Genomic DNA, 26462 nt, shown 5'->3' on the forward strand with positions numbered 1-26462 from the left:
ATAGTGCTGTTCTTTATAGTTATAGTTCTAGAGGACAAGTCTGTCATTGAATCGCTGATCCAATGTATAGTCCTGTTCCATGGTCTGTATCCGTGTAATCTGCCTGTGAGTCATCTACCACCCCTGCTCTCGCAGACTCTAGGGCGGTTTTTCCTGCATTGGTTGTAGCTTTTTTTTAACCCTTTCACTGCCGCACTACCAAACGGTTAACCCTTTCACTGCGACAATTCACAGAAGGTTAACCCTTTCACTGCCACACAACCAGTGGCGGCCGGTGCATTCTTCTCCATGAGGGGCGCTATACCAAACATTTTGCAAACATGTACCACGCATTGGCGAATATTTAAGTAGGTACAACTATCACCATTGCCATCAATCAATATATGATCACAGTCAGTCAAATGCAGCCACGCTTCCAATATGCCCTACACAAACACGCGCACATCTCTCTCTCTCTCTCTCTCTCTCTCTCTCTCTCTCTCTCTCTCTCTCTCTCTCTCTCTCTCTCTCTCTCTCTCTCTCTCTCTCTATTCCCTACCCCCCCCTCTCTCTCTCACTCTCTCTCTGATCCATGCAAAAATAATCACTTATGTATATCTTGTCCTTTTTAACAAGTTACCATTCATTGTCCGGGTCATTATGGCCCCCCCGCAGCTAAATTAATTAGTTCAACAACAACACAGCATCGAGAGAGAGAGAGAGAGAGAGAGAGAGAGAGAGAGAGAGAGAGAGAGAGAGAGAGAGAGAGAGAGAGAGAGAGAGAGAGAACTCTCACTTGTTAAGTTGAAACGCACCACTGTCCAGCAGGCAGAAGGGCTTGATAAAGTATATCCACTGTCCAGACTGTGTTGATGTCCATCCATGTCCACTGCATCCATATATAGCTTCTTGTTAGCAAAGTTAGGCAACAAGTACTGTGAGTGACGAGCTGTGTCTTTGCCCATTTCCGCGTCGAACAGCCTGCAAACTACCTGGCGTTCTATCGCCCTGCTCTAAGACAAACTCTAACCTTAACCAACTTTGAAAGAGTACCTAAGCTTAACCGTCGTAAGAACTTGCCGTCACGCTCTAAGACAAACTCTAACGTTACCTTAACCTACTTCGAACGAAGAGTGGCTAGGCTTTCCCAGTGTAGAAACTGACGTCGGCCAATCAGAGAGCGTCTCCGAGAAATGCGGCTACGGAAATGATTGACGCTGCTTGCTTAGATGATAATAGATCGCTTGGAAACGTGCCCGGTTTCCATCATAATACATCATATTTCAACGCACAGCGAATTACGCACTGATTGGCTGTGACTGTACAGCGATGAAACCAGCGCACGCCCACTGTGAGCGCCATGCGTCTAGCCCAGGAGAAATGCGGCTATGGAAAGTATAGAGGCGGTATTATTCTCTAGCAGACAGTCACTTCCTGTTTATGAAAACAATTATTTATATTTGATATATTAACGTTATATTGTGCATTGGAAACACAAACATACTTAAAATGAGTAAATATTATTCATTTTAAACATGTTTATTTGATTTCTAGGGCTCTTAAAAAAAAAATCTTCTTCTTCTCTCTTTTAACCAGGGAGGGCGGCGCTCTAGCGCCCCCATTGACCAGTCGCCACTGCACACAACTAGGGATGGGAATCGAAAACCGGTTCCCGTTGGGAATGCCTCCGTGACTATCGATTCCTCTTATCGCTGCCAGGTTTTTCAGACAGTTGCGCATTTTTAAATAATAACGTTAGCGCCAGCATGCAGCCATAGAGCAGACTATTTGATTCCTTAAGGGGCTCGAAATGGCCTGGTTTTTGGTCATATGCTCCCGAAATGCTCCCACTGTTTGACTGTTTCTATGTGCAGTGAAAACTACTCCAATGCTTTAGAACCTAGTCATTAATTTAATTCGATGTAACCTATAGTTAGCCACGGAGCTAGCTAGCTAGCTAACACACAGAGACAGAGAGCTCAGGTAGAAAAAGGGTGGGGGCGAGCGGGGACCGGGGAGGGGAGCCGTCTGTGTGTGTGTGTGTGTGTGTGTGTGTGTCTTCTGAAAGACCAGAGACAGAGGATTAACGACCTGTTGAATGCAACTACGGTTCAATAGATTAAATTAGTTTAAGATAGTTAGTTTAATCTCAAATACATTATTTTATTTAAGTGTATAGTTAATATATATATTTTTTTTACAGTTTTTGTATTTTTCTGACATGGGGGCTCAACAATAAATGACAATCAGAAATGTCAAGTTGCATGTTGTTATTCTAACCAGCTTAGTCCTGTTGCATTTCCAATTTATTTATTTAAAGTATAAATTTAGCAGGGATCGATAAGGGAATCGATAAAGAATCGGATCGATAAGCAGAATCGATAATGGAATCGTATCGATAAAATCTTATCAATTCCCACAGCAGGTTAACCCTTTACTATCACACAACCGACGGCGACCATCGGTTGTGTGATAGTAAAAGGTTAACCTTCTGCCGTGTGGCAGTGAAAGGGTTAAGTGCAGCAATACTGTATAATACAGTCTGCACCACCACTGTAAATAATGTAGAAAGGTCAGAGTTGTGACATTATGTCCTTTGACATACCGCCCTTTGACATACCGCACCGCTATTTGCTAGGTTGATCTTGGTTCTACGTTTCTCCCCATTTGGCATATGAATGCTAGCAGGTTGGATAAAAAAAGCTTGGACCATCAGAATCCCAGAGGACCACATGAACGAGGTATAACTTCCCCTGTGGGGTAAGAACACATCAACATTCTGTTACAGGCTGTCTGCCAATAGCAGTCTGGAGGTGGGCATGGTAGCAGTCTGCTCTCTGCCAATAGTGTGGGAGAGACAGTTGGTGGGCGGGACCTCTGTGACCCCAACATGCCGCTGTCTACTGAAATCTGGCAACTGTGTGCATGTGTGTGCGTGCATGCATGTGTGTGTGTGTGTGTGTGTGTGTGTGTGTGTGTGTGTGTGTGTGTGTGTGTGTGAAGTTGATGAAGAGAAGTCTTTCTGCAAACTTAATAATAATAATAACTTGGTTTTGTATAGCGCCTTTCATAAAACCCAAGGTCGCTTTACATAGGGCGAAAAACAACAATAACAAACATGGTAGACAGACACACAACATTCAATGTAGGAAGTTATGGGTCAAAGGCCATGTTGAAGAAGTGAGTTTTGAGGAGTTTTTTGAAGGAGTCCAGAGTTGGGGCATTGCGGAGTTCTGCGGGGAGGGAGTTTCAGAGGGTGGGAGCTGCCACACTGAAAGCTCTGTCCCCAAAGGTCCACAGTCTGGTTTGGGGAATGGATAGCTGACCAGTGTCCGAGGATCGCAGGGACCGTGACTGAGTGTGGGGGTGAAGGAGGTCAGTGAGATACTGAGGTGCCAGAGCATGGAGGGACTTGTAAGTGAGCAGGAGGGTTTTGTAGGTGATGCCCAGGTTGCGGACCTTTGGGGAAGGGCAGATGGAGCAGCCGCCCATGTCCAGGGTGAGATCTCCAACCTTCCGGAGCAGGGCCTTGGGTGCCACAACCATGAGCTCAGTTTTATTGTTTAGTTTGAGGAGGTTAGATGACATCCACGTTTTTATTTTGTGGAGGCAGTTGACAAGGGAGCATGGGGGGAGCTGGGGGGATGGTTTGGTGGAGAGGTAGTTAAGTGTGTCATCGGCATAGGAGTGGAAACTGAGGTCACGGTAATGTTGGTCTCTGTTCTTTATAGCGCTGGTCCCAGGTCAGTCATTATTTCTGTTATAGTGGGTGTAATGTTAGCTTGATAGCGCTGGTCCCAGCTCAGCTTCAGGAGTTGTCTTTAAAAGTGAGTATATATATAGTATATATTGTGACAGATCTCCTCCCCCCTCCTTTCGTTATGTGAAGGATGGGACCCTGGACTGGACGACTACCCTGAATTGTGAACAATCCCTTTTTCTGTCGACAGAAAAAGGGATTGTTCACAATTCAGGGTAGTCGTCCAGTCCAGGGTCAGTACACAAGGGGGAATCTCAGCCAGTCCAGGGTCCAGTACACAAAGAACACCTATCTTGCTTTCTCCTCACCTTTCACTACCTCTCACCGTCGCAACTCTGAATCTCAATCTCTCTCTCTCTATACCACAACTCCAATTCCTTACTCCGCCCAACTCAACTCTCATAGTCTATTTGTAGTGTGGGTGTCTGGGGTGTGTGCGTGTGAGATGTGTGTCAACTAATTATGCGCAGGTGTATTCTATCAGTACTAATCAGCTAGTGTGTGTGTCGGGAGTGTGTGCATGTGAGATGTGTGTGACTAATGCTGCACAGGTGTATTCTATCAGTACTAATCAGCTACAGTACCTAATTGACTCTACTCCTTCCGTGACGGACATATTTCCCATCCTTCACATAACCAAAGGAGGGGGGAGGAGATCTGTCACAATATATTATAGTGGGTAATGTTAGTGTGTCCTTATAGCGCTGGTCCCAGCTCAGCTTCAGAAGTATATATAAATCACTAGAATATATAAAGTGCTATAAATATTGATATAGCGCTTTATATATTCTATATATATAACACAATTAAACCCTTAGAGTGTGTGAGGAGATAGACCCAACATGATTCAGAATTTCAGATCTGATCTGGGATCCAGAGACTGAACCATGTGATCTGCTGCCAGAGGGATCGTTGTCATGGAAACAGACCGTAATGAAATAAACTCATCAAACCGATATCACACACACACACACACACACACACACACACACACACACACACACACACACACACACACACACACACACACACACACACACACACACACACACACACACACACACACACACACAAAGGCATGCATGCACACACACACACACACACACACACACACACACACACACACACACACACACACACACACACACACACACACACACACACACACACACACACACACACACACACACACACACACACACAACTCACAGATAAAGACACACATAAACAGTCACACACACACATCCACACACAGATAAACATTACTAAGTGTGTACATGTCTCTCTCTCCCTCCATCTCTCTTTCATTCTTTCCCTGTCTGTCTTTGCCTCCCTCTCTCTCTCCCCTCTCTTTGTCCTCCTCTCTTTGTCCCTCTCTCTATCCCTCTCCACCCCCCCTCTAAAACTCCAACCTGGATGTAGTATCTATCTATCTCTCTGTCCGTCTCTGTCCGTCTCTGTCCGTCTCTGTCTGTCTGTCTGTCTGTCTGTCTGTCTGTCTGTCTGTCTGTCTGTCTGTCTGTCTGTCTGTCTGTCTGTCTGTCTGTCTGTCTGTCTCTCTCTCTCTCTCTCTCTCTCTCTCTCTCTCTCTCTCTCTCTCTCTCTCTCTCTCTCTCTCTCTCTCTCTCTCTCTCTCTCTCTCTCTCTCTCTATCTATCTATCTATCTATCTATCTATCTATCTATCTATCTATCTATCTCCATCCATCCATCCATCCATCCATCCATCCATCCATCCATCCATCCATCCATCCATCCATCCATCCATCCATCCATCCATCCATCCATCCACCCACCCACCCACCCACCCACCAACCTGCCTGGCTGTCTATTAATGTGTGTGTGTGTGTGTGCGTGTGTGTGTGTCTGTGTGCAGGGACCCTGGTGTCAGCGTTCTCTGTGCTGTGCGGGGCCTATAACGAGCTGGTGTTGGAGCGGGGCGTGTGCTGTGTGTTCTGGCTGAACGTGGCAGCGGCCCTGATCCAGATGGTCACGGCGGTCCTCATGGTGGGATGGATCATGTCCATATTCTGGGGAATGGATATGGTCATACTAGCTAGTGAGGACAAACGCTACCCTTTCATCTTATTATTACTAGCATGATGATTTTGGTCATGTGTGTCTGTCTATCCGCAGCTGATCTTGCAGCGTGATTTTTTTCCGTAGCCTATGTTTGCAAAGACCCTCTCTGATTGGTTTAGCGCTGAAGGGTCTCTTCCGCATATTCAACAACAATTGATATGTTGTTCCCTAACCCTAACCTTAACCTTAACCCTAACCCTAACCCTAACCCTAACTCTAAGCATAACCCACTTCGAAAGAGGGCCAAAGCATAACCACTTTGAAGCAGAGAATATATATGTACAAGGCGGAAGAGACCCTTCGGCGCTAAACCAATCAGAGAGGGTCTTCGCTGTACGCGGCTAGTCAATCAGAGAGCGTCTTCGCAAACATAGGCTACGGAAAAAAAATCACGCAATCTTGCACACTACTCGGCCGATCAGCCTGTTATCGGTTGTAGCTACAGTATGTGCTGACATTCTTGCCAAAAATGTAAATAGTCAAATGTTTTGCACGTTGGTCAATGACAATTTATTTCCATCATTGCTGTTGTTGTTGTTGTTGTTGTCCATTGCAGTATTTCAGTATGAAGTTACATAAATTATTTTGCAAACAAGAGGGCGATACTACCAATTAGGCCACCATCTTTTTATGTAGTGACAGCGATCGCCTCGAGTCTGCCTGAACCAGTGTAGGTACTGGATATGTTCTGGGTCCGTTCTTCAGTTGTGTCGCATAGGAAACGTCAGACGGTTATCACGTTGTACAGAAGATCATTTAGTAGGGAGGTTACTTCGGGGTCATCTGGCTCATTTAGGAAATCCCTGAACATGATATTGCATTGGTTTGTGATAGATTATTAGTTACTGGGTATTTCAAAGTACCTCATATTTGGTACCATTTTGAAGCTAACAACTAGGGCTTTCTAATGATATAAAATAAGTGTATGATTATCATCATAATTTTTATTATTATGGTTCATATGTAGTAGCACTTGAACTTGTTGAAATTAAACTAGGAAGATAAGAATACATTTTCAAGCACTTTCCTTGCTTATTTTAGATGTATGTGTAATGAATGGAATGTAGACAATCTTGTTGGCAATATGGAACAGCTGACAGATTAGAAATAGCATCTATTGTTCAAAAGTTCTGAATGAATTAATGAAACTAGATTAGATAAAACATTAAACAAAAAATGTGATGTGATGGTAATTATAAAACTTTCATGTGTGTGTTAAACATTTTCTTCAAACTTACCCCATTCTCTTCATAGGGCCTTGTCTTCCTCCATACTCTCTGCCGCTCTAGAACCATCTTTCCTGGGTAGGGTAGTAGCGTGGCTCGCCCTGGGTCTCCCTGGCTCTCAGCCGATGCTGTTAGCCAACGCTAGGATGGGAGCTAGCGTCCAGCAACTAGGCCTTGTCGTCAATTCTAGGTTGATAAAATGAAATATGTTATATATACGAATATGACCCACTAATGAATACACTAAATACAGTAATGTGGCTATTTGAAAACACTGCATTTGCGAAATAAATCCGTCAATTGTGTTCACGTTAGTCACGTGTTAGCTCGCACAGCTAATGCACGGTAGCCTCAAAAAACAAGCTTTTTGAGTGGAAAATATGACCAGAATGACTAGAGTCCACATATTTATGACAAAAACTGTACATTCTTGGGGTCAAGGAATCCGACTAAATAGATTTCAAGGCCAAAGAAAAAACAAAATTTGTCTCCGTACCATGACAATTTGGGGTAAAATATGCACATTTTATTTTCAAACATTTTAAATGCATGCTTTCAGAAGTCAACTCAACTTAAAATGTCCAATATGAGTATTATGGATGCAAAGGCATTGAGTAGTGAGAACACAAATTCAGAACTAAGTTCACAGTTTCATTGAGACACAATGCTTGACAGTATTGGCAAGTATTCCTGTCAATAGTAAGAAGAAGGCAATGCCACAACTACAATGTTGTAGTGATGAACAGTTCAGTATTCATACATCGTTAAGCTGATTTTCCATTTAGATATCTGCAGCATTAACACAGGCAGCCTCTGCATACAGCATTTACAAGGTGCCTTACAGTCGATCTTATAGGTCAAGGGGTCTTCTGCTACAAATACATGGCTTTCAGCCTAAGCTCCACCCACAGCTGCTTCCAAAAGACCATGGCCTCCATAATCACTGGGATCCCGGGTGTGTCTACACTAAGGCTGAGCCCGAACGTTCGAACGTTCGTTCATTACGCTGACATTCGGACTTTAATTAATAGGTTCGAACGTTCGGTGAAAAAAAAATAAAGGAGGCGCACGGGGTTGAGGTGATGTGAAGCGTCGCGTCCCCCGAGGCGCTCGGCTCAACCAGTATGGTCGCCGGGCTGCAGCGGGATACTATTTCTCAACCAGAGCTCTATTTTGATTGACAGGCGATTCTGCCAATTACGTCACACCGCTTGCACCCGCCTCTGCTGTTACCACCAATCGGCAAGCGTTTATTTGTTTTTTACTTCAGGCAATGCCGCCATTGATCTGCTTGCGAGAAGCCTCAACAGACTTACCGTAGCTACCGGGGAGCCGTAGTTAGCTCCCCACCGAGGAAGTAATCGGTAACAAGGTTTCCGTTGGTGAACCTGCAGAAGGATCATTAATGAATACCAGCCTTTTTCGGCCACGGAGCGCAAGCTTCATGGCGGGAGGTGGTTGCGTTGGAAACAACTCTGGCCGCGGGCGGACGGGCGGCAGGCGTGTTGGGAGCCCGTCCGCCCTACCACCTTTCCGAGGTAGACGGTGGACGGGTCTGTTGAGGAGCCGAGGCGTGCGCCTCTCCTCCCGGCTCCCCTCTCCCCTCCCCGTCGACCAAGAGTGAATACCTGTTATTTAACGTGTAACACTAACTATATAACGTTAATGCCACAAAACGAATGCCTTTGTTTATCTAGCCCCTTACGTGACTGCAAGGGCTATTGTTTATCATAAGTAGTAACTTTGATGCAGTAGCTTGTTTATTTTCTTCTGAGTGCTTTGTTTAATTACATGTTTACATGAACAGCCACCACTGTAAACAACATGTTTTTCACCAATAGACTATGCAATGCCGCCCTCCGTAGGATCTATAATAATGCAATAAAAAAAAAGTTATTATTAAAAAAAATTAAAAAATTATTTTATTAAAAAATCTTTTTATTAAAAATAAAATAAAACGAACGTTCGAACGTTGGTTCGTTCGATAAACCCTGGCGAATGTTCGAACCCTAAAAACAGGGTTCGGGGACAGCCTTAGTCTACACTACACAAGTGTCTACACTCACTGTGGTCCCAGGTGCCATTCATGTGCGTTTTCTTGCTATGGCACATGAGGGCTACTTGGGCATAGTCAGGCACAAACAGCAGTGTTAGGGTGTTCTGTTGTGGCGGTCAAGGACTGTACTGCCTGTCTTCTTAGTGGTAAGACCACTGTAGCACTCAACACTTTGGTGAACATTGTTACTCAGTTGATAGAGTTGTATCCTTCCTGCTGACTTGTCATACAAAACGTGTAAGTCGCTTTGGATAAAAGTGTCAGCTAAATGACAAAATGTAAATGTAAAATGTAAAGACCAGGGTCCAGCCCCACCCCTGCCCATGCAGCCGCTGGGACTGGCTGTCCCAAGCCTGGGAGCACCTGCAACTCGACATCTGTGGCGAGCTGCATGGGGTACCACCGCCACATCACCAGCGATTCCTCGTAGTGATCTACGACCTTCACTCTAAGTGGCCAGAGGTGAGACCTGTGGGATCGGTCACAGCCAAGGTGTTGATTAATATTCTCGAATCCCTGTTCGCATGTTGGGGCCTGCCCAAGATGATCAAGACCTACAATGGTCCCCAAATGGTTTCCCATGAACTATCCTCCTATGTGGAGGGGAAAGGGATCCATGACATTTGCACATTGTTCTACAACCCGGGGTTGCGAATGGGGGGGGGGGGGGGGGGGGGGGGTGGAACGACTGAACCGATCATTAAAGAATGGCATCAGGGCGCCACCTGGTACAAGGGGCCACGGCACGCTCACCACCAGCCTCCTCCAGACGCTACTGCATTATACCAGGCCACCTGACATGCCATCATGAGAATCTCTCCAGCCTTCCTCATGCTGGCGACGGGAGCTCCAGCTGCCTCTGGATAGGCTCCATCCTACACTGGCTCAGGCCCCGGTCCACTCAGTTCGATCCACAGTCGCCATACCTCAACGTCTGATGAAGAATAGTTTTGACAGGGTCAGACGTGCTAGGCCACCTGCCATTGCTGTCTCAGATTGGGTCAGGATCCGACAACCTCACCATGACAACAAGCTCCAGTTGTTTTGATTTGACCCTGTCTAGGTACAGTAGGCCAACAGCTTGGCTCGACGTCATTCAGGCTCGCTGACGGCATTCGCTGGCATGCTGGCATTCTGGGCAAGGTGCAGCCCCCCTGGCCCAGGGCTGGGTGTGGCCACTGCTACAGTCTTGTTGGCCGCACGGTTCGATGCTGCAGCAACCCCCGCCTACCTGGCCCAGCCCGAAGTCGTGGGAAGAGTGATTGTTGCTGCACTGGAGCCCTGTCCAGTTCAGGTATGCACCAGCATTCAATGAGAAAGTAATACAAACCTCAAAGTGTCTAATCTAAAATGATATTCTATCTTCAACAGCTGCCACAGCTGTCACAGCCCTTGGTGCTTGGATGTGTTGTTGCAGCAGCAACTGATTGCATAGGCTAGTCCTGATTGGTCAACATGTCTGCTTAAAATCAGCACCGCTTAAAAAAACAATACCATTTTAAAAGAAAAGATATGGAAAGTCACCCTGATGACACTTATTTTATTAATGAAATGTGCGCATTTGTCCCCCAATTGTCATGGTAAGGAGAAAACTAATGTTCTACAAAGTGCAATCTCACTTGTGTCTTTGGATACATTTATTTCTATGGCCCTAAGGTACTTCCATACCAAAGGGGACCTTTGTATCATCAGTCAACACCCTAATTTTTTAGCTTAACCTCCCTACTAATTGGTTGTACATGGCTTTGTGGCAATAGCATCAAATCTGCCATTTGGGGAGTGGGGGACGGAACTAGGTGACATGAAATGATGGAACAAATGGAATTAATGTTATGAGAAATAAACACCGTTTGTCTTTATCACATAATTTTATGTTAAACTAACATAAGGGTTCACAGTCAGGAAGAAACTCCTAGATTTTGAGACAATGGTCCAACCGTTGTGCTTTTCTGCTAGTGTGCTAATGTCAGCTAGTTTGGCTGACACTTTTATTTTGAAGGCAAATGTTTTTTTAAGCTTAATTAAGCTAGATGACCTCTCTACCTCCTGAGCCACTGTCGCCACGCTATCGCGATGAGGCCACATACAGCCAATGATCTTTGGTACAGCATGATAAACATCTGACGTTTGCTATGTGACTGAACTGAAGAACTCTCATTACTCAATATTGGCAAACAACATACATTGAACACCAGCATACACAACAATGCCAAAATTGTACTCATCAAAATGTATTTCACAACCAGAATCTGCATTGTACCTCACTGTTAATAATTTTACTCTGTATTGTATATGTATGTATTGTATATGTATATAACATTCCTTTACTTACTTCTTAATAACCTTTTTTTCCTTAGCTTTTTTTTCACTGTATGTAGCACACTCTCAGGGGCTCTGTTACGTACCCCAGTAAGGGAATGCAACACAAGGCCACAGACAGGGTAGGTGAGGGTGCAGTGACACTAAAATAATAACCATTAGAAACCATTTTGTTGTTCAGTTTGTGGGAAAGGGTTCAGTAGTCAAGGAAGTCTGAAGAGACACATGAGAACTCATACTGGAGAGAAACCATTTAATTGTTCAGTTTGTGGGAAAGGGTTCAGTCAGAAAGGAAGTCTGAGAAGACACAGGAAAACCCTATGTTCTACTAAGCAGTATACTCAATAGGAACTCTCATGTGTTGTGGTTTATGTCGCTCCATGCCACTGTGGGGCACAGAATGATTACGAGGTAGTTATCACCAGAGTCAGAGCCTTTTTCCTAGTATCTGGAGCATCAAAACAAGATAATCTGGAAGTTGCTTTTGTCTATTCTTCGTGTCCATACACCTCCTCTTGGGCCTTCCCCTCCTCTCTCCTGGCAGCTCCATCTCCAGCATCCTCCTCCCGATGTACCCCACCTCCCTTCTCCTCACATGTCCAAACCATCTCAGTCTTGCCTCTCTCACTTTCTGACCGAACTGCTCAACATTGGCCGTTCCTCTGATGTAGACATTTTTGATTTTGTCCAACCTTGTTACTCCCAGAGAGAACCTTAGCATCTTCATCTCTGCCACCTCCAGCTCCGCCACCTGCTTGTTGGTCAGTGCCACCGTTTCTAGACCATACAGCAGTGGTTCCCAACCTTTTTCCCCCCAGGACCCCCAAACATCTCTGATGAAATTCGCGGACCCCCTCCTAATAAAATACCATAAAATACTTTTATTTTTTTCATTTTAATAACAAACTGCTTATACACAGGCATATGCATCACAATTAGACCCACTATGCTTCTTTAACTTGTGCCTTCAATCAACAAATCTCATCTTGCACCATATGCATTTCAAAATGTTTGGCCAATATTCAAATCCTGTATTCATCCTCTCAAATCAGTCCCTAATGGTGAACGGTTTGCATTTATGGAACAAATCAATGCAACAAATTAAACTAAATATGAGACAGGAAATTCCAATCAGTAGCAGAGAGAATCTGTCCTAGCTGGGTTTAATACCTTTTTTTTGTCATTTTAATAACAAACTGCTTATACACAGGCATATGCATCATAATTAGACCCACTATGCTTCTTTGACTTGTGCCTTCAATCAACAAATCTAATCTTGCACCATATGTATTTCAAAATTTTGGCCAATATTCAAATCCTGTATTCATCCTCTCAAATCAGGCCCTAATGGTGAACGGTTTGCATTTATGTTGAATGAAGTAAGAATCCACTGCAGTAAAAATATCCTCACCTCGAGTGGTGGTAGTAAGGTTGACTGACATGAGAATGTCCTGCTTCAGATCCTCATTTTCAATATATTGCACATAAACGATGAGCACAGCCTTGTCTGCGACAGTTGTAGTTTCATCAAGTTGTATGGCAAATGGACCCTTTCTAAGCTTTTCTGACAGCTGCTGCTCGCAATCACTTGACATCTTATCAATTCGGTCTTTCACTACATTGTTCGAGAGTGGTACTGATTTTAGTTTATCCGCCACCTGTGGGCCGCACAGTTTCTAAACCATTTTGATGCAGGCTGGTTTGATGAGCTGCTCGCCAATATTGTGCGGTTTCTTTGCTTTTGCAATTAAAAGCGAACACTCAAAGGAGGCTTCGGTAGCCTTCTGTAAATCACTGCCACCCCTGCTCCACGCTACTCTAACATCAACAGGCTTGTTCGCCTTGAGAGACTGTTCTTTCCTCCGAAAAAAGTCTGGATCCTTCCCAACGGTTTCTGGGTGCTTAGACGCCTGATGTCTCTTCAGCTTGCTGGGCTTCAGGCTCGAGTTTGCCAACTTTTCTCCACAAATCACACACTCAGGTCGTTTGTCTGGTCCCTCAGTGAAGCCCATGGTGATGTAATTTTCGCGATTGCTGTAGGTCCTAACTTTTTTTGCAGATGAGCTGCCGTCATTTCCTTTTCGTTTGTCACACATTTTCGCCTCTGGCGGCTGACTGCAGACGAGCCGAGAAAGTTAACTAGCGTGCTAGGCTAGCTACAGAAAGTGATACAGTCAACTGATTCGCGTTTTAGCGGCTACCCGGTAGCCTACTGTTAACGTTCAAAAATCATGTCTAGATGTTTATTTATTTATCTTTATTTTTTATTGTAGTGGAGAGACTATTCATGCTTCTGATGATAAAAAAAAAAAAAAAAAAAAAAAAGACCTCAAATCATCTGTGGTCTGGCGGACCCCCTGCGCCCCCTGGCGGACCCCAGGTTGGGAATCACTGCCATACAGCATAGCTGGTCTCACTACCCTGCTGTAGACCTTTCCCTTAACTCTTGCTGGGGCGACAGTGGCTCTGGAGGTAGAGCAGTCGTCTGGCAATCTGGAGGTTCCCGGTTCGATTCCCGCTCCTCCCGGGCAGCGTGTCGGATGTGTCCTTGAGCAAGACACTTAACCCCTAATTGCTCCCGATGAGCAGGTTGGCACCTTGCATGGTTGCCTCCGCCGTCGTTGTGTGAATGTGTGAGTGAATGGAAAAAAAATAAATTTGTAACAAATTGTAAAGCGCTTTGGATAAAAGCGCTATATAAAAAAACAGCCATTTACCATTTAATAAATATATTAAGTCTGTCAATATTAAACAGACCTTATATATTTATTTGAAATATAAACATAATGAACTCATTGATATTGACAGACCTAATATAAATATAATTAACACGTTAATATTACAGACCTAATATAAACATAATTAACATGTTAATATTGACAGACATAATATAAACATAATTAACATGTTAATATTGACAGCCCAAATATAAACATAATTAACTCATTCACTGCCAACAACGATTCAACTCGTTATTGGCCGCCAATCGTTGAATGCCAACGAGTATACTCGTTATTTCTTTTATTCGATATTTCCATTCATTATCCATCCAGGGAGCCTGGTGTTATCATGGGGCTGAGTCTGAGATTGCTAAAGTGCAATACCGGCCGCATCCTACCAGGCCGCGGTATCGAGCACCATTTGAAACCTTGTGTATGGGGCTGTGCCACACGCTAAACGCTCCGGGCGCTCTTTTCTACTAACCTGAACCTAGGGCTTCACCCGATCGCATTGAATAGTTTTCGGGACCCCCGATTCATTATGCTGTGGTGGGTTATGTCGTGGACCAAATGAACATACAATCTACCAGATGGCAATCAAATAATTGGAATATTCTTTTTGGAATCCCCCCGGCCACAGGTAAGAGCAATTTAACGTAAATTTCAGCTTGATTGTGCCTTGTTTTCATAGCCATCGCCCTGATCAGCGTATGTTGTTGTACTAACAAATGCCGTTATTGACAATCAATTAATCAGAAACGACCCCCCCCCCCCTTTTCATGCATTCATGATGGAACATAATACCGATCATATGTATTAACATTTTTAATTGTAGCGTGTGTAGGGACGAAATGCCAATGAATTAAGTATAATATGCGTCACAGCCTATTACTAGCCTCCCAGGAATTACCCTAAACCGCTCTAAAACCATACTTATATTCACCACGGTATAAAACGGGAATGTATGGATGGAATTTTTTTTTCTTTTTCACATATTGAACGATAGATACTCGATGTCAAATGGGCCATAGTATTGCATCCATAGCTATAATTAGGGATGTCCCGATCGCCTTTTTTTGCTTCCGATCCGATCCCGATCATGTGATTTTAAATATCTATCGATCCGATCGTTTCCGATCCGATCTTTCACATTAGTAATCAATTTTGACGCATTTTTGTCAGAAACTGGCAGAGCGAGACAAGCCCATCTGTTGCCTTTCTATTTTAAAATGCTTAGTTCCAAACCTCTGACATTAAGTCTAGCTGCTCAAGTCAGTGGATATTAACCGTGTTTCGGGAGCGACGTGTTGTACTGTTGTTGTGATGTGGAGCGTGTAGCGTGTAGCCGGTCTAAATTAAAGGGAATGCGTTTGTTGCAACGGTGAAAATTAAAGGGGAATGTGTTTGTTGTGGACAATTATTCTGCTCTGTGTGACAATAAATACATTAATGATGATATATTATATGTAATTTAAAACCAAAACGAAGGCCTCCGTATGAGTTTAAGACGTGGACATGGTCATGTTTGTTGAATAAAATTTTTCTTTTTTTGACTGCCGATTTTTATTATTATTTTTTCCCGATCCCCGATCCTCTGAAAAGCACGTGATCGACGCCGATCCCGATCACGTGATCGGATCAGGACATCCCTAACTAAAACCATGAAACGATTGGCAAAATAGTATTTATTTCACAAACAAAAAAAACTCAGCAACACAGAGAGCGAGGAGGACTACCTAGTGGCATCAAATGAAATACACAAAGGAAATGAAAACCCACCCTCCCCTTACAGGCGCTGAACGCCCAAAAGTACAGGTGGTGGTGCTCACTCTAAAGCTGGTGTCTCTAACATCAGGTCACCTACTACGTGATGCAAAAATGTAGACCCAGGGTATCTTCCTGTCCTCAATGTCCCTGTGTGTGAAACAAAAGATTAATATACAGGAAAAAAGGAATCACTATAGGCTGGGTGAACAGGGCTTAAAGGGGCTATGTACTGCTATTCCTAGCACTATTTGGGCAACTTTACACAATTCCTGTTAGTCTATTGAAGACATTTGTAAGGTTTTTTTCAAAAAAATGCATTGTTTTATATTTCTAATCAAGTACTCAAAACCATCATTTTTCAGCCTCAAGATTTCAGGCTGTTATGGCCCCGCCCATAAGCACTTTGAGTGACAGTCAGTCCACACAGTCTGCACTGGTAGACTTAGAGAGAGAGAGAGAGAGAGAGAGAGAGAGAGAGAGAGAGAGAGAGAGAGAGAGAGAGAGAGAGGATTGGGGTGGGAGAGAGAGAGAGAGAGAGAGGGAGGGGGTGGGAGAGAGAGAGAGAAAAAAAGACAGGCCGTTATTGACAAGGCCCCCTCTCTCCCTCCCTCCCTCCCTCTCTCTTCCTTTCTCTCCCTCTCGGTGATGAGAGTCCGCGCAGCAGCTTGTGTTTTTTTTTTCTTTCTTTCCTTCAATCTCCCGTTTGCGGGTGTGTGGCGCTCTATCTCTCTCTCTCTCTCTCCCCATGCAGAGTATGAGGAAATGGTTTCCACTCGCTGTGTACAGTCAGTCTAGGTAGAATGTGGGCGGGCATTAGCTACAACCACAGAGCCAATCACATCACTGTCTGCTACCCAGCGGCCGAATGACATCAATCAGCCGTTCAAATCAAAATGGCCTGATTTACTGGAGGAGGAAAGGGGCTGAGCTGAATCAGAGCAATCCGCCAATATGGTATTTAGACACTAAAACACATTGATACGAACTCCTATTACTATAATACAATGCTAGAGACTGAAAAATGACATTTATAGTACATGTCACCTTTAAATAAAAACACAGGTTAGGAATAAACAGAAATGTACAACAGGCAGGAGAAAAATACAATAAACAGGCACAAAGAAACAGCGCTTTAACCAGCTCTGATACCACAAAGAACTCAAACAGAGCTTTAACCAGCTCTGATACCACAATGAACTCAAACAGAGCTTTAACCAGCTCTGGGCCCCGTTCCATGTACCTGGATAACTGAGTTAGCCGGATAACTTTAGCTGGATAACTGGGTTAGCCGGACTTTCCGGTTTCATGTACGTGGATTTTCCAGATCACCATGCCAACAGATCCAAAAGTTTGAGCCTGCTCGAAAGCAGAGTTCAAGTTCAAGTTAGCCCGATCACGCAGAGCCACGCCCCCGCAAAGAAGTGACAGCTCGTTTCCTGAAACTATTCCCACAGTCTACGATCTGCATTATACCATTCTGAATTACGTTTTTGTGCTCCATTCTTCCAGAGGGGGCTTTTGAAATGTAAAATAGACCCAAAATGCTGATATTAAATTCACTTTGTCCTAAATAATGCACGTTATATATACCGTGGCGACGGTGGCGCTCGCTCGTGCGATGTACACAAAAATGTGGTTATTTTAATTGTAACTGGGATTAAGATGTCTGATGAGATGCGCTGTTTGACGGATTTGAGAAATTGAATGAGCCGTTGACGTCACATGAATGAATGAGGATAAAGAAATAAAACTTCATTCAAAATAAGGAATATTCTAAACACGGGTCTCTCGTTCATTAATGTATAAACAATGAATTTATCCCATCTGGCACAGTGGCCCAGCGGTAGTGCTCAAGCCTGCCAACCTTGCGACCCGGGTTCAAATCCTGGTGTTTCCAATATGATTCTTTTGAATATAATATTAATGATTATACGCCAAAGTAGCCTGGTTTTAAGTTAAAATATTATAAATCTACATGCATTGAGGATGTCATTCTTTATATAGCTCTCAACGTGCACCAAATTGAATTATTCCTATATTGCAAAAAAAAGGAGACGACTAGGGTCTTGAACCCCGGTCGTCCGTGTGAAAGTCAAAAGAACAACCCGTTAGACCACATTGGAGATAAGTTAAAGATTGACTATACATCAATCAATGGGCAAGAGGGCCGTATCGTAATTCTGTATAACAGTTAACTAATCATTTTCGCTAGCAAGATCTCATTTGATTATTCAATCCAGCAGGCAAGTTTAAAGAAATATAATCTGATTGATTGAGGTAATGAGGGACTTAGAATTAGCCTATAGATAACGCATTTAACTTGTCGGCGAGGCGATTGAGCCGTATTGCAATCTGTCAATAAAGTCTTAAATCAATTAATCAATCAATGCCGTTGAGAATCAGGGTCTCTGCCATCGATACGTGCTGGCTTTTCACCTAAAACGGCCGCGCGCATTTAGCCTGACTCGCAAGTCTGGCTTGAGTTAACGAGACTGAATCCACCTTTGTGAAACAGGAAAATCCCGGCTTCGAACATCGGGTTAACTGAAGCTGGATAATGGACATCTTGATCGACTTAGTTGAACCACGTACATGAAACAGGGCCCTGATACCACAAATAACTCAAACAGAGCTTTAACCAGCTCTGATACCACAAATAACTCAAACAGAGCTTTAACCAGCTCTGATACCACAAAGCACTCAAACAGAGCTTTAGCCAACTCTGGTACCAAAAAGGACTCTAAAGAGCCACGGCTCTATTACCCAAAACAGAGAGAGAGCTCTACCATCAAACAACACAAGATATAGTTACCACCACAGACACAGACAGAGCTCTACCACCAAAGACATCAAGAGCTCTACTTTACCACAACAATGAACCAGAGAGCTAACTAACACTGCACATGGTCTAGGATATATGGAGGGGTGTAGAGCTTGATTGCAGATCAGCAACAGCTGCCACTGAACTGCTGCTTTTGCTGGAGTGAGATGCTGATTGCAACCAGCTGACTGCTGGAACTGGGAGACATCTGAGAATGGGGATATGTAGACACAAGAGGGAGACAAAAGACAACAACAAACAAAACATATACATATATATACATAAGGACACCGTCCGTAACAGGCTCATACAGAAACAAGCATTTCATCATAAAGTATTCTGTATTTTATTATGACAAATAATAAACAAACTTCAGTCTGGAGGAGGGATATACCAGACTTGGAAGTGGATTTTAACACTTTGGCTGCCGGAGGTTAAATTCATGATATACCATCTGTTGCCAGCTCTATTTGTCTATGGATAAGTTCCCCTTCTTTGCAGGGCTATAACCTTTTAAATCCTATTGCTAGATTGCCATTATTAGGGCCCATTCAAAGTCCTATATGTATTGTTCATTGTGTAGCAACGTTAAACTTTTTCATTCACATATTCATAGTAAAATATGGTCTAAAGTATAAGTATGTTTTTATCGTTTTCTGCAGCTTTCTTCAGAACGTGATTTATAGCTCCAAATGCATTATATTGATGATGAAATACAGTTTGATAGCAATCGGCGCGATATAAAAAAAAATCCAACTGGACGGACTTCTGGAAGTTACTACACGTAATCTGATGTTGACCGGATGGCCGAGGGGGCGTTTATAATTCCGTGGGCAGCGTTATACCATTCATCTAATGTGGGTCAAATGTTCATCATAGCAGTTAGTATCGTACACATTGAAAAATAACGCTGAATCTTACCGTATCTTCCTCGCGCCGTTGGGCGATGAGCGTGGAACAGACATTTTCCTATTATGGGATATAGAAATATCCGGTCCATTTCCAGGTTGTATAATAATATATACGTCCAAATCATGTTGTTTTTTCGAGTTATTTGCAGCGATCGATGTTCACTGTGTGAAGACTGAGTCTCTCTAACACTAGCGAGTGCCCGGACCCCATATGGAGTGAGTCCTACCGGGTTAAAGGTAACATCAGTTTTTTCGATCTGCCGATCGGCCACCAGATGGCGGTCTTGAACCGCTAGAGGATTGAGAGGAGATCACACTTGTGTCTCAGGGCCCCGGAAAGGAAATATGATTCCGATCACAGATTTTTGAAATATTTATATCAAAGACGAGTTACGGCGTCTTCGGCAACTTGAGCATGGCGGGGAAGGACGCCTAAAAGCATCTTCCGGCAGTTAAAGTGTTAATTGGCAAGAAGTCTGGGCAAACGTTCGACTAGCGTCACGCAACCCGGATCATCAACAGATTAATCTTAATTATATTCATAGGACTTACCTGACTCCTATAAAATGTAACCGAATGGGGCTTAAACAAGACTCTCTATGCTCCTTGTGTTCAAGGGGCGATATCGGTACATTTATACATATGTACTGGGAATGCCCCTCTGTTAAGATATTCTGGGAAGAAGTAACCACGCAATTATCAACATTTTTATATCTGAACATACCTGTACTGCCTTCTGTATTGCTGTTGAATGATGTTTCTCAAATAGCAGTCACTAAACAACTAAAGAGACTAATTTTGTCCGGTCTTACGGCTGCTAAAAAGCTGATAGCATCACGCTGGATTCAACCGGATAAAATGTGCCTAAAGGTATGGGCTCTTACTTATCTCGATGTGATTTATCTAGAGATATCTACAGCAAGAATTTTAGGTGTCAATGAAGCCAGCATTGCAATCTGGTTAGAAGTGGTGGAGAGAATAAAGGTTAGCATATAATTCTAATCCTTGGTTAGAAGCGAAATAATGGATGGATTATCCAAGGGGGGTCCTGGGGGGGGGGGGGGAAGAAGAGCGAGTAAGAGCATATGTATGTATTGTATTGTATTGCAAGTATAATGTATATATCTCGTAAACTACATTTATATTGATTCAAATATTGGAATGTATAATCCTGTGATTTATTGTGGATATTTACTGTTAATGCTTGTGTCTAGTTTTATGTCATGTCAAAAAAATTATAAAAAAAATAATTTCACAAAAAAAAATAAACAAACTTGAAACTTGAAATGAAAAACTAACCCCTAAAAAAGGTTTATTTGTTGCTATTAAAGGTAACAAACTGAGTTTCACTTTTGTTGTACTATAATCTACAAGATCAATACATTTCCTACATCATATCATGGTGAAGAAGCATCCCCGGTAGAGATTTGTGCTCTATTGAGCACAGCTTTCTAGTTCTGTCTGTCATTTTATTCTATCAAACATCTAGTCTTGTGTGTCTGTCTGTCTGTCTGACACTATGTCTGTTGACAATCTGTCAATTGCTGCGTCTGAATGACTAAAATAATAATACAATCAAAAACACAAAGTCAAATTTCTCACAAAATACTAGAAAATATTTGAGTGTCCATTTGAGTGGACTAGTAGCATTTAGATTAGTTCAGTATTAGTAGCATTAAGATTAGTTCAGTATTAGTAGCATTAACATTAGTTCAGTCAACATCAGTGTTACTATTATTAATAATTTCTTTCTTGTTTTCTCTCTTAATTTCTTGAATCGTTCTTTGTTGTTTCTTGTGTTTAATTTTTTTCTCTCTCTCTTCTCTCCTTTCTACACCACCTTCGTGGACGGAAGTCTCTGATGGTAGGTGTGTCTTCTGCAGGAAGACAGTGAGACCAGTCCTTTAATGAAACCAGACCAGTCCTTTATTGAGACCAGACTAGTCCTGTATTGAGACCAGACTAGCCCTGTATTGATACCTTGTATTGTTGAGACCAGACTCCCTTTCTTTGTTGTAGTACTGTACTGGTTTGGATCTGTGGGATATTCGTGGATATCCTGAAGAAGAATGTTCTCAGTCAACCGAGGTTTGGATAATAACAAAGGTTTATTAACCAACCAGATAGAAATATACACATAGTACATAGAGAGAATGGCTGAGGCTCTCGCCCCAGGTGATCAGCTGAAATGACCCAGGTAAAGAGACATGGAATGTTGTTGGGAGGAGCATTATATAGTTAAAAGGGGGGGAGGTGGTCCCATTTGATAGGTGAAATGGGGGGGGGGGATACAGGATTGGGGAGAGGGGGGGGGATGTCTTTACATGAGAGAGTTGGGGAATCATTATATTATTCCACAGTTACTCACCTTTCTCTTCATTATGTGGGTGAGATTAATGTATAATATCAGGGGAGGGGGATGTCTTTACATGAGAGAGTTGGGGAATCATTATATTATTCCACAGATCAAATAACACAGGTGTAGGCTAACCACAGGTTGCTTTGGGACTCATAGCTGTACATAGTTCCACATAGAGGGCTCATACTGTAGCTGTTTATATATATATATATATATGACTGCCATCTTGGAATAAAAAAAACAGCTACCTTTAAATACTAGCTTTTCCAATATCTTGACTCCTAGATCACCTAGAATTAAGATATATTATTTTTTTTATTGCACGGACATCTGCGCGAAGAGCAGTCTGATTTACAATGACATCTGACCATCTCAATGATGGCTTCCTGGTGCTGGGAGGGACTCAGTTGTGATTGGTTTCAGCTGGCCATCCTTGTAGTAACCATTCTGTAGTGGGTCAAGTGTCTGCTGTGCGATGTCTGCCTGACCCCTGACCCCACACTCTGGCCGGGATAGGGGCTTTTCCAGTCCTTGCCCCACAATGGTGGAATGAACTACCCACCCCAGTTAGGACAGCCGAAACACGTCCAATCTTTCGCCGTCGACTAAAGACTCACTTCTTCAACCATTATCTGAATTAAAAAAAAAAAAAAAAAAAATCTAACCCTAACTAACCATACTGTCATGCACTTGTCCTAATAAACTAACCTACACTGTAGCACTCAACACTTTGATGAACATTGTTACTCAGCTGATAGAGTTGTGCTCTTCCTGATGGCTTGTCGTACAGAACTTGTAAGTCGCTTTGGATAAAAGCGTCAGCTAAATGACTAAATGTAAATGTAAATGTAAGTGTGGGTTGGAGCGTATCACTTTCTGCCATGTGCTTGGTGCTGCCATGTGCTTGACATGTGCCATGTCACTTTGGCACATGTGCATGTGCCATGTCTGTGTCAGTTAAAGGAGTGAAACTCTGGAACAATATACCGGATGAAATAAAAAACAGCAGGAGTATTTTTAAGTTTAAAAAGATGTTTAAAAACAGGGTTCTAGAATCTTATAGTAAAATTTAACCTACAATCTTTTTTTCTACCATGAAACTCTGGTATTGCAGATGAATTTTAGATTTTCCTATGTTGGCTTTAGTGGTCTGCAAGGGCCTTGAAATAAAGCCAGAGCCCTGCCCGAGCCCGTGAACTTCAGGCCCTGCCCGAAAATAAGCCCGACTGTAAATAATATTTTAAGCCCTAGCCCGCGTGAAAACCAGAAAAAAATTATTATTATTATTATTAAAATATAATTTTTTTTTGTATTTGTTTTAAATATTCGAAACACGGTTTTATATGAACGTAATAAATAAACAAAACTAAGAAGCATTTACATAGCCTGTTTCGGTCTTATTAGAATGCCGTCTCTCCCAGTGCTCGCTTATAGACTGACTCACACATCAGCCTCGTAAAACGTATTGAAGGCTATAGAATCTTCTTTGACACACACACACACACGACACACAATAGCCTACTCAGAAATCAGATTTCGAGCAGAGCAACATTATGAAAAGCACAACAAAACAGGTAGCGACCCAGCAAATAATAAACATCACTCACCACGACGTCAGCAACGAGTTGAACACCGTTAACAAAACTTCGCCAACCAGCTACATACATCCCAAGAACAAATTAAAACGTTCGCCAACTGGCTATATTCCAACACAACCAATCGAGTTGAACTTGTCCCCTGAGTTCTCCCTGCGCGCTGCGGTAATTACATCCAAATGTTTCTCTGGCCGATCCCGAATTATTTATTATAAAAAAAGCCCTACCCAGCCCGAACCCGCCGGGCCGGGCCGGGCCCCGTCGGGCCTGGGCAAGGTTGCAGTGCACTAGTTGGCTTATGTTCTTTTCAGGAATGTTTTTTGTTGATTGTGGATTGTTGATTTTTTTTTTGTTTGTTTGTTTGTTTGTTTGTTTGTTTTACCTTGCAAACTTTTACTTTTTTTGTTCTTTTCTGGATCGGTTTTTGTTGATTTTTGATTGTTGATTTATTTTTTTGTTTGTTATATTTTGAAAACTTTAACTTTTTTGAATTTGTTTTTTGAATTAGGGGTAGGTTGCTCTATAAGCCTTCAGCTTCAAACCTATCCTTTTCGTTTGTTTATTTGTGAAAATGTTCGAAAAATGATTTGTTTGTTTATTTATTTGTAAACATTCGAAATAAAATAATTCATTCATTCATTCATTCATGTGCTTGGAGAAAAGATGCCATCTCAGTTCAGGGGTGTTTTTTTGCATACAAACCTAGCCAATGTGCAAATCCTCTGTCACTTTGCTGGTTTGAGAAAGCATCTGCACAGCCTTGAGGACACGACCATCTGCTTTGATGTTCAGCCAGGTAACTCCTATTCTAGAAAACTGTCCAGTGTTGTCTGCTCCAGTAAATGCATGAAATGCTGGCGAAGCCTTTGCTCGATCTGCACCCAGAGCTTTCCATATTGGTTTAATTTCCAAAATTCCAGATGCCATTCAAACACAAGTATTTTTCAGTAGGATTTCATGATAAGTTGCTACAATCAGCACCAGTATGTGTGTCTGGGGAGAAGAACATGAGTTGTGCATCGGAGGGGTTGCAACATGAAGCCAGAACTGCATGGTGGATAAACCGTGTCTTCTTCATGGTTGTTGCCTTCAAAGTGCAATTGATTGTTGCTCTTGGTGTGTCCTGCAGCAGAAGCAATGACAAGCTGTGGGGAGTCTTTGCTGTATTCAATGGTCGGATCAGCCTTTGTGTGGTTATGAGAAAGTAAGCGGCTCATGGATCTTTCCTCATGTCTTCTTTTCTCCCTTGTGATGTTCTTCAAATAATCACCTGTATCAAATAATTAGCCTTGTAGGTATCAAAGAGTTAGCCTTGGAAAGTCAAATATTCATCTCATCAAATCTCCAGAGTTTCAGTGTCCATTGGAGCTTCACCTGCAGCTTGTGGTTGATCCTGATCTGTTGTGACCTCCTTTGCCAGCTTGCCAGGTGGATCAACTTTGACTTATCAGTGCATCAGTGTATGGGGGAAAAGAGTGCTCTTGGTGTCTGTGTGAGTGTAGTTGCCAACAGCCTGTTTCTGGTCAATCTGTCTGTTAGACCAGGCATGGACCAACAGTCTGCCATACAGATCTTTGGTCTCCTACAAATCTACAATTTTGTCTCAGATTTTCACAGTTGACTTCTTGTTGGCAGACATGAACATTGTATTGATTTCCTACTTGACTGGTGCCCAGAGGCTGATTTCTCCATTGATTCTCTCTGACACGTAGTCTTCATACAGTTTCTGCCCAGTGTCATTGATAACAGACCACAGAATGCCATAATTGACCAATCAGAGTCAAGTATTCAACAAAACTGTGTAATAATTGCAATTACAATCACCTTGCAATAAACCTGCAATTGCTCAAACTAGCTTTTGTATACTGGCAGAAAATGTAGATTTTGATTATTTAGATTCTAGGTAGTCTAGGAGTCAAGATATTGAAAAACTAATATTTTTCACGTACGCATATATCTGGATATGAACTGAACTCTCTCTCTCTCTCTCTCTCTCTCTCTCTCTCTCTCTCTCTCTCTCTCTCTCTCTCTCTCTCTCTCTCTCTCTCTCTCTCTCTCTCTCTCTCTCTCTCTATCTCTCTATCTCTCTCTCTCTAGGATGCAGAGACCAGGGTGTTCCACAGCAGGTTTGATTGGCATCGGTCTTCGGTCAACTGATTGGAACACACGGACAGCCCCACCCACCTGAACCCTGACTCCATCTACTGTATAACATTTGATTAGCTTAAGCTCTGCCCTTTAGCGGATGGATGGACAATTTATTAAAGAATGAAAGAAAGAAACATGTTTTGTTCTGTGATGAAAACAAGACTTTTTCAGTATTAAGAGATATTTACTCATTATCCAATAAACCATCTGCTCTGCTGTTACCAGGGCAAAAACTCTGCTCATTGGCTGATTGACTGGTAATTAACTCAATACAAAATGTCTTCATGCCCTGGCCCCCTTAATTACCGTTGCTGAATGTGACAAACTATTCAGATGAGCTGGGCTACTATATCAGCCTCAGTGATTTCACACTAGAAATTAATATAACGTCAGCCTTCAGACGCTGAGATGGCATGGATCCGATATGCTGGTGCTCTAGTGACTGATCGAGTGACAGAATCAGTCTGAGTCAGTATTACGTTCCTCAAGACCTTTTAACTAGTTAGTCTTTAAAGGTGCTATATCTCAGATTTTGAACATAGCAGCAAACAACTATTTACTATGTAAAGATATAGTGTAGTAATGGTGTCCGGATCAGAGAATGACATCTATGTAAAGATATAGTGTAGTAATAGTGTCGTAAGCAAAGAATGATTGCTATGTAAAGATATGTAGAGTATATAGTAATGGTGTCCTGATCAGATAATTAAGTCACACTCC

The 26462-nt window shown here is 42.7% G+C and overlaps 1 protein-coding gene across 1 annotated transcript in view; it reads left to right on the forward strand.

Moving 5' to 3' along the window:
• The window catches only part of stum (stum, mechanosensory transduction mediator homolog), a 49400-nt gene extending 23560 nt beyond the window's left edge, over window positions 1–25840 (forward strand). The window contains exons 3-4 of the mRNA XM_084313999.1: window positions 5615–5797; window positions 25692–25840. Of these exons, the coding sequence (XP_084170125.1) occupies window positions 5615–5797; window positions 25692–25726 (218 nt within the window). The 3' untranslated portion in view covers window positions 25727–25840. The remainder of the gene's footprint in view (window positions 1–5614; window positions 5798–25691) is intronic.
• Window positions 25841–26462: the final 622 nt, after the last annotated feature.

Source organism: Notolepis coatsorum, assembly GCF_963971535.1.
Source record: "Notolepis coatsorum genome assembly, chromosome: 5".
Lineage (NCBI taxonomy): Eukaryota > Metazoa > Chordata > Actinopteri > Aulopiformes > Paralepididae > Notolepis > Notolepis coatsorum.